Source organism: Lepidochelys kempii, chromosome 2 (assembly GCF_965140265.1).
Source record: "Lepidochelys kempii isolate rLepKem1 chromosome 2, rLepKem1.hap2, whole genome shotgun sequence".
NCBI lineage: Eukaryota > Metazoa > Chordata > Testudines > Cheloniidae > Lepidochelys > Lepidochelys kempii.
The window spans coordinates 77,018,118-77,025,858 of NC_133257.1; the positions used below are offsets into that span (position 1 = coordinate 77,018,118).

The 7,741-nt window shown below is 42.3% G+C and overlaps 1 protein-coding gene across 1 annotated transcript; it reads right to left on the reverse strand.

Annotated features, from left to right (window-relative positions):
- Positions 1 to 3,815: 3,815 nt before the first annotated feature.
- Positions 3,816 to 6,146, reverse strand: CATSPERD (cation channel sperm associated auxiliary subunit delta). The gene has a single exon (XM_073329620.1). The coding sequence runs from the start codon at positions 6,144 to 6,146 to the stop codon at positions 3,816 to 3,818; it is 2,331 nt and encodes a 776-aa protein (XP_073185721.1).
- Positions 6,147 to 7,741: the final 1,595 nt, after the last annotated feature.

Consider the following 7,741-nt stretch of genomic DNA (forward strand, 5'->3'; position numbering starts at 1 on the left):
TTTGAGTCAAAAATAATTGTTTAGACCTCACTTTGGTTCAGTTACTTAGATTATTGGCTTCAGAGACATTTGAAACTAATTTTATATCCTGGAGAAGATATTTATGGATACTTTTTTACTTTATTTTTTATTTGTAGTTTGGCATTGCCTGTTATGTTTGTTTGGTATGGCAGCAATTTCACTTAGCCTTAACCTGCTCCTGTTAAAGTAGATGAGATTTAACAGATATTGGGGCATGCTCTACTTCACTACTGCTGACCTCAAGGGTAAGAAAATGGGAGAGCTATGGTAGGTCAGCCAGTCTTGTGCTAAGAAGCATAGGACTCATGAGTGAGAATCCTCCATGGGTAGCATGGTATGTTTACCGAAAAAGTATAACCAAGAGTAACATTTGGTGCAATCGAATGAAAGATTCTGGAATCTTTATTGTATATTTAAAGCTTAAAATATTCATTGATGTGAAACACGTTCAACTGAATGTGGGTCAGAATGGCTGCAATGTTAAGGAAAGTTAGCGTAACTGAAAATGGATGGTGCTAAATGGCCTTCATTATACGGTTACCAATTCCTTTCTGTTTACCTGTTACTTTTACACTGGGCCCAGTAGTTCAGCCAGCTTGTCCAATAATTGCATACTCTCATACTTCCCTCCGAGGAGGTTTTTCTTCTTGCTGGCTTTGTAGTTAGTAGGTTTTTTTAAAATTCACATGCAGAGTGAATTGGGATAATATTCCACACATTATTTTGCCATTAGAATTTGTCTAGAAACTTGTGTGGTAATCAGGGGGTTTTATATTGCAAATAAGGATTTGGGGGCAAATGCATTATAGAGCTATGACAGTTTACTCCAGCTATTGGTCAGCCCCTGATCCTTCTCCTAAACAGCTTATGACCTAAACTGATCACAAGACAGGACTCTCAGAGAAGATAATCACCCACTGGGGATAGAGGAGAGAATATAGAGTCAGGTTATGGGTTAGGTGATGCACACTATGCAACGTGTTAGTTCTTAGTTTGCTTTCCAAGAATGTGGTAAGGGAAGGATTTTTGAGGAAGGTGTTGAAAGAGCAGGAAGTTTCCAGGTGTACAGGATCAAAGGGAACATTCTAGGTATGGGGCAGGTGAGGTGAAAACAGGAGTACTTGTGGAGGGGAAAAGTAAAAAAATGGCATGGAGGGAGGCAAAAATGGCAGAGCACATGGTCTGAACAGAGGAGTGGTGGGAAAAATGAGTTGTAGACAAAGGCAGAGTTGGGAGGAGCCTTGCAAGCAAGAATGAAGGGGTTAAAATGATGAAAAGGTTGTAAAACTAGTAAAGAGATGTGTCCAGATGGTTGATGTAGTCAGAGGAGTGGGTGAGGAAAATAAATTCGGTGGCATTTTGAATAGACTGGAGGGAAGCAAGGTGACTATTGAGAAGATGGTTACTCTAGCCTAGGTGAGATTATCAAGGGACAATTGTGGGATTTGACAGTAGAGTTGAAAAGTAATGCATGGATTCTGAAAAATGTTGTACAACAAAAAGATGTACAATTTAGCAACAGTCTGAATGTGAGAGGTAAAGGAAAGAGAGAGCCCAGTAGGGCAAGTCTGAAGAACAGAATCATATTCATAATAAATTGTTTAAAAATCTGTTTGGCCAGAATATCAAACATCCACGTAGCTGTTATCCAGTAGCTGATGCATAATTGCTTCTAGAGTTCCAGGATAGCTATTGATTGGTTATCGTTGACTTACAAGTCCAAGATTTCATCTCTTCTAAGTAGGTTTGTGCTGGTTATTAAAATAAGCTTGGTTGTACATCATTTAAGAATAATCAAATAATGTGTTTGATTAATCTTATGCAATTCATTTACTCTGCCAGTTTATTCAAAGGGATACCTCATAATATATGTCAACATTTTTTCATCAATCCAAAGAGAGGTTGTATTTTGTGCTTTCATTACCATATTCACCTTCTGGGAGGGCAGGTCTTCTCCTTAATTCCTGCCCTTACTGCATCCTATTCATTTAGTTTTGTGACACAGTTTTGCCGCTTCTTGCAGTCTGTTGAAACCTTTTTTCTTGTGTTTTTTTTCTTGATTACCTTTCCAACAACAGGTTGAAAACTCATCCCAACAGAACACCTTCCTTCCTTCACTTGCAAATACACACGAGTCTCTTCCAGGTTGTTGATCTAGACAGTTGAATCCCCAGCGTGAAAAGCATGAGGGGTGGATTTTACAGAAGGGGTAATCATGAGGGAACTCACTTTAACTATTCATCTTACATTCCATAGACAGAACAAACTGTTACCATTTTTTTTAAACTGACAAATTTTTATTTTTAAATCTAATAATGTCCAAATAATATGCAGGTAAAAAAAGCAAAAGTTCTGTTTTTATAAGCAAAACACATCTAAAGCATCTTATCTGAAGAAACTATATTGTTTCTTCACTTGCTCTACACTAATAAATACAAGAAATCCACAAATGAGCCCTCAGTTAACAACAAATAAAAATGAACAATTTTACTACAGAGATGTAAAGACAGTTGTCGAAAATACTTTTGCTACATTAAAATGTTAATTAACATTAAAATACTTTTTCTATAGTCAAGACAATATGAAATATGAAGACAAAATCCCAGTTGGTTTCTTAAACGATGAATGTTGTTTTTGGTTTGTTTCTGTTGCATGCCGTTGTCGTGTTAGCCCATACGTTGTGCCTACCAATAAAGTTTTTTTTAAAAGCTATTTATACCAATTTGAAAGGTCCTTGCAAGTGTAGGGGTGGGGAGAAAGGGGAGGGGGATGAGAGTCTCAGTGGTGAGGAGTATGAATTGATTATGGCAGTGGACCACAACAAAGTTTCATGGTACATTCATTAAATAGGCAATACTTGGTTGACCACATGAGACAACAGGAAACCATTGGTCTGTCAACTAAAAAACCTAATTTAATGAACTAAGCCAGGGGCCACATTCTGCAACCTTTATTCATGTTAATTCGTATTTACTCACGCTAGTAATCCCATTGAAGGCAAGTGCTATTCAACCTCAGTAATGTTTTCAGAATCTCTTCAATTCTCTCATATTGGAAAATAATTGTACTTCACTGTTTTGATGGAGAGTTCTTTAGAACCCAATAGAAGTGTCAGTATTCTGCCATCCAGCAAATGGAATGGGATATAAACTAAAATTAATATTGCAAATGGTGGGAGAGGAGGAAAATATACACCCTAATCACAACAGGAATGCAAAATAGAGGAAACAGGAATCTGTTGGATTTCCATTGACATACTGTCCATGGAACAAGCACCGGCCATGCTCCAAGAACATCTTTATTCTTTTTTGAAGAAAGGGTCAGCTGGATTAGAAGATCCAGCTCTTGAATAGGTTAATATAATTGACTACATCAATAAAAGGTGATACACTTAAAAGCAATATATTAGCAATAAAATAGCTGGCTGTGAGGATTGTTCACAAAAGCCAAGAGACGGAAGATTATCGCATGAAAAATGAGAAAAAGAATTGGGGAAGATAAATGAGTATGTTAAAATAGATCTAAAGGAACATCCACCCTTTAACAATCTAATGGCTTGGAGTAGAACATCACCCCTCCAACATCTATAAAGTTAGAAAACATATAACTGTGCCTTTTATCATTTCCTCTTTCATGCATAGGCATTCCTTATTTTAACCAGCCTGCCTCAATTGGGCTTTATCATTTAAAAAAAAAAATTGCTCTCCTGAACTGTAAAACTAGCCTATGAGAATTCTTAACACTACCCCTGTTAATTTCCCTGAACACCATACTAGGTTTCTAAATGATTATGCTCAAAATACTTTAACTTTTGGGGATTTTTTCATAAGTGATAGTTTATGTAAGAGGTATCCCATCAAAATTGCAATCAGAATGATAGTCAGAAAAGCTGTCAGCATTGTCCAAGCATGTAAGAAAGTCTTTGGGAGAGCTCCAGTGACATATACACTGACAGTTGCAGACAATTCACAGTAACTGTATAATTTGTCCACAACAATGACTTTAAAGATATAAAAGCCATTATAGTGTGAAAAAGTGATCTTGTTCTTTTTATTTTGAGCAAGAATTTGATATTTGGCTGAGGGTGATACTAATTTAGGTCCATCGTGATTCTTACAGCTTTCATAGTTCATTCTGCTCCATGCAGTATGTGGATTTGGAGAATCTTGCTTTTGTATCAAAGCAGTCCAATTCTGAGGTTGAGAGATACAATTGGCTTCAGCAGCTGTCAAGAGATAATCATAATTATACATTCCATTAACTTCAAACACAACAAAGTCAGCAGAAACGTACTCCACAAATGTATTGTTTTCCCACAGTTCAAGGACTGGCAGCCAAGGAGTGTCATAATACAGCAGAAGAGGACACCCCAGTTCATTATACTTGTACAGAACTTCAAGATCACTTTGACCTAACTGTGGTGTGGCAAGAAAATTTGGATCATATAAATTGTGGCTGATAGAATAAGTGAAGTTATCTTGCAGTGTGCCTTGATTAAACAAGCCTTTGCTGCATGCTGTTGTGTTTTTAAAAACTTTAATATGTTTAGTAGGTGGGCAACCTACTTTGATAAGTGCAGACAAAGGATGCATATCAATGCAGCAGGCGCCTTTGTTGGGGATGTCCACAGTAAGGACAGACATCCCGCCAGAAGGGAATGTGTCACTGAAATGAGGGTCTGCCATGCCAGAGAACCACTGCTGCAGCAGCTGCATGTGTAAGCTGTATTTGGTGTTCCTGTCATGTGTGTACCCACCCTCTGTTATCTTTGCCTGGAACCCTAGCACATAAGGGTTGCTCACAGTCACCACTGGAAAAGCCCCAGTGCCTGGCTTTGGCACAAACGTGGCACTAAGGTTCAGCTTCTGCTGCATGTCGATATAATAGATCTTGTTGTGGAAATGGCCCTTGAGGATCTTAACTGGGCACTCTTGCAGAAATGGCCAAATGTCCATGAGCAGCCACTGCACATTGAAGGTGCATTTCTGGAAGTTATAGGCAGAGGAACTATTAGTAAGTACAGGGCTCAACACGGTTAGCATCCCTACCTTGTCAAACATCAGCACCGCACTGCACAGGCCTTTCTGGTGGCCGTTCTCTCCAATGTGCACCATAGTTCTGGAGACCATATCTAGGCTGCCATGGAAGAGCTGATGGTCCTGGGTCAGGACTGCAATCTCACTGTTGCTGGTGACCACGTGGCAGAGGCCGCTGCCAGGGAAAGAATGGGAGGTTCTGGGAGGCACCTGTGGCTGCTGCACAGTCACTGGCTCCACAAGCAAGCCATTATTGGAGGAGATCAGCAGTGTGTCTTTGGTCCAGAGGATAGTAAAGCCCCACAGGCGAGGGTGCTGGATACTCCGGACATCTGGGCCCCCGGTGGACTTCAGGTGGAAGCCCATGGAGATGTGGCTGTACATGTTGCTCATGTTGCCTCCAATGTATGTGAAATAGGCCCCTCCTCTTTTCCCTTCCCTACCACTTTGGGTGTGGTTGATGAGAATCCCAATCTGGGAGAGGGAAACAAAATTGTAGACACCAAGCAGCACCCCGTGCACTTCTGGGCTCAGCTTCAGAGGGGTGAACGTGTAGCCCCCATCCTCTGACAGGAAGATGTGGCTTTTGGAGGCTGAATGCCCAGTCTCATAGGCAAAAATAGTCATACTGATGGCTTGGCAGTGTGGGTCCTGCCCTGGGTAGCAGCAGTGGGTGTTCGAGAGCTCAGTGACCAAGGAATCGATCCCCTGTACTGGGAGCCATTCCTCCTCCCCAGCCACGAAGATGTAGAGATAGACCCGTCCATTTATCACCATTGCTAACCGATCTTTCTTCACAAAGGCCGTGGCACTGACTGAGGCATTTGGGGTCTCTAGCTCAGAAGGGATGGTCAGTGGCAGGAGGCTACTTTCAAATCCATCTGTGCTGAGGAAAACCACCTGTCCCAGGTACACAGCTGGACTGGGGCGTCCCCAAGGGTCACCATCATTACATGGGTACTGTAGAAGGGAAGGTTCAGTGCGGGTGAAACTCAGGATGGTGCCTGACGCTTTGTCTCGGGCACTGAAGGACAGACCTGAATACGCTAGCTTCTCAACAGTGCATCTCCAGGAAGCAATGCCTCCCATTTCAAAACACAGCCATAGCCAGAGTTCAGCTAGTGCGACTGGCCAGGAGTGGGGCATTTGTTGTGCTGTTGTTATAATATGCCTTACTACCAACTTAGTGTGGAGGCTGATACCTTGTGCTCCTTGTGGACAACAGCTCAAAATGGCTCCTGGCTCTTCTCCCTCCTGCTGTAAATTAGAAGGAAGTTCCGAGAGGCAGTTGGTGGCTGGGCTGGGCTATGGGTTGGGTGTGGCTGTCATTCTGAGTGTTTCCTATACAGTCTCTGTCATGTGTAAATGATGTCTGAGGCTTGCAGTTTTGTGGCTGATTCTACATTACTAGCAATTACCCCTTCTGCTAGATTTACCTCACATTTGCTCCACCCCATGGGGCAACAGCCCCAGTAGATATTGTGCCTAATGCTAATTTTCTGAGGGGTTTGTACTTATCACGGGTGCTCATGATCACAGAATCACAGCAACTATGGACAATACCCCAAACCAGTAGTTTCTTGAGTCTCATTCCTTCCCAAGGGGCAACAACCCTAGTGAGCAATGACCCCCCCAGAGGCTAGTAGCACTGTATTCACCTCAACTGTGCTTCCCTAATCTCTTTGTCACTGTACCTGGTTTGGGTCACAGCTGAAAATGCCCAATTCAGAACAGACTGTAGGAAACAGAGCAGACACCCCAAAACTGGTGGTTTATTCTATCATTAGAGGTCACCAAGCCAGTAACAAAAGTGAGCTACTGCATCACTAAACTAGTTAACAAGGAGCCAGAACAGTCACCTATAGGCAATCCAGCCCCTATCACCACCGAGATAACTGGCCTTTGTGACGTCAGGTTGTTAAAACCAAAAGCACCACATGTAAGGTTTTTCCAGTTCCAGAGAACCAGCCACACACCCCAGGTGAATCTATAGTTCAGATCTTACCAAATACCAGGCTGCAGCCTAAACTAAAGATTGTTTAATAGAAAAGAAGAGAGTTATTAATTGGTTCAAGGAATCATACACATTACAATTGATTTCAGAGTGTAGGTCAGGATATTAGCAGTGAAGGTAATTCTGCTAGCTTGCAATAAATCTCTCTGGATCACACAAAAGACTGGGAGAGTCATCAGTCTTTTTTATTCTTTATTATTGCTAGAAATCATAGTCCAGAGATGGAGCAGGAATGAAGTCCGAGAATGATGGGACAGTCTGCAATTGATACGTCTTAGTCCAGGTGCCTGGAAAGTTACTGGTGCAAACATGGAGTCCTGGGTCTTGCTGAGTCATGAGCCATTCATTGCCTAGGTGCTGCCTGAAGGGATCTCAGGAAGGGTCCCTAGAAGAGCTGATTCTCCTTAATGGGCCATTAAGCAGACTGGCTAGCCAATCTGTTTTGTGCAGGGTTTAAATTCTCAGAGATTATGTCCACCCTCCACCCACAATCCCTTTGGCACTCCTGGCTTCAGCTGTGGGGTTGCGGGGAGGCGGTTGGGGTTTTAGCTCTGGGGTGGGGCACCGGGACTCAGAGATTTAGCCTGGGGAGGGCGTTGTGGCATGGAGGCTCGGGGCTTCAGCCCCATGGGGCGCACTGGGGCTCGGGCTTTCAGCCCAGCAGGAGGTG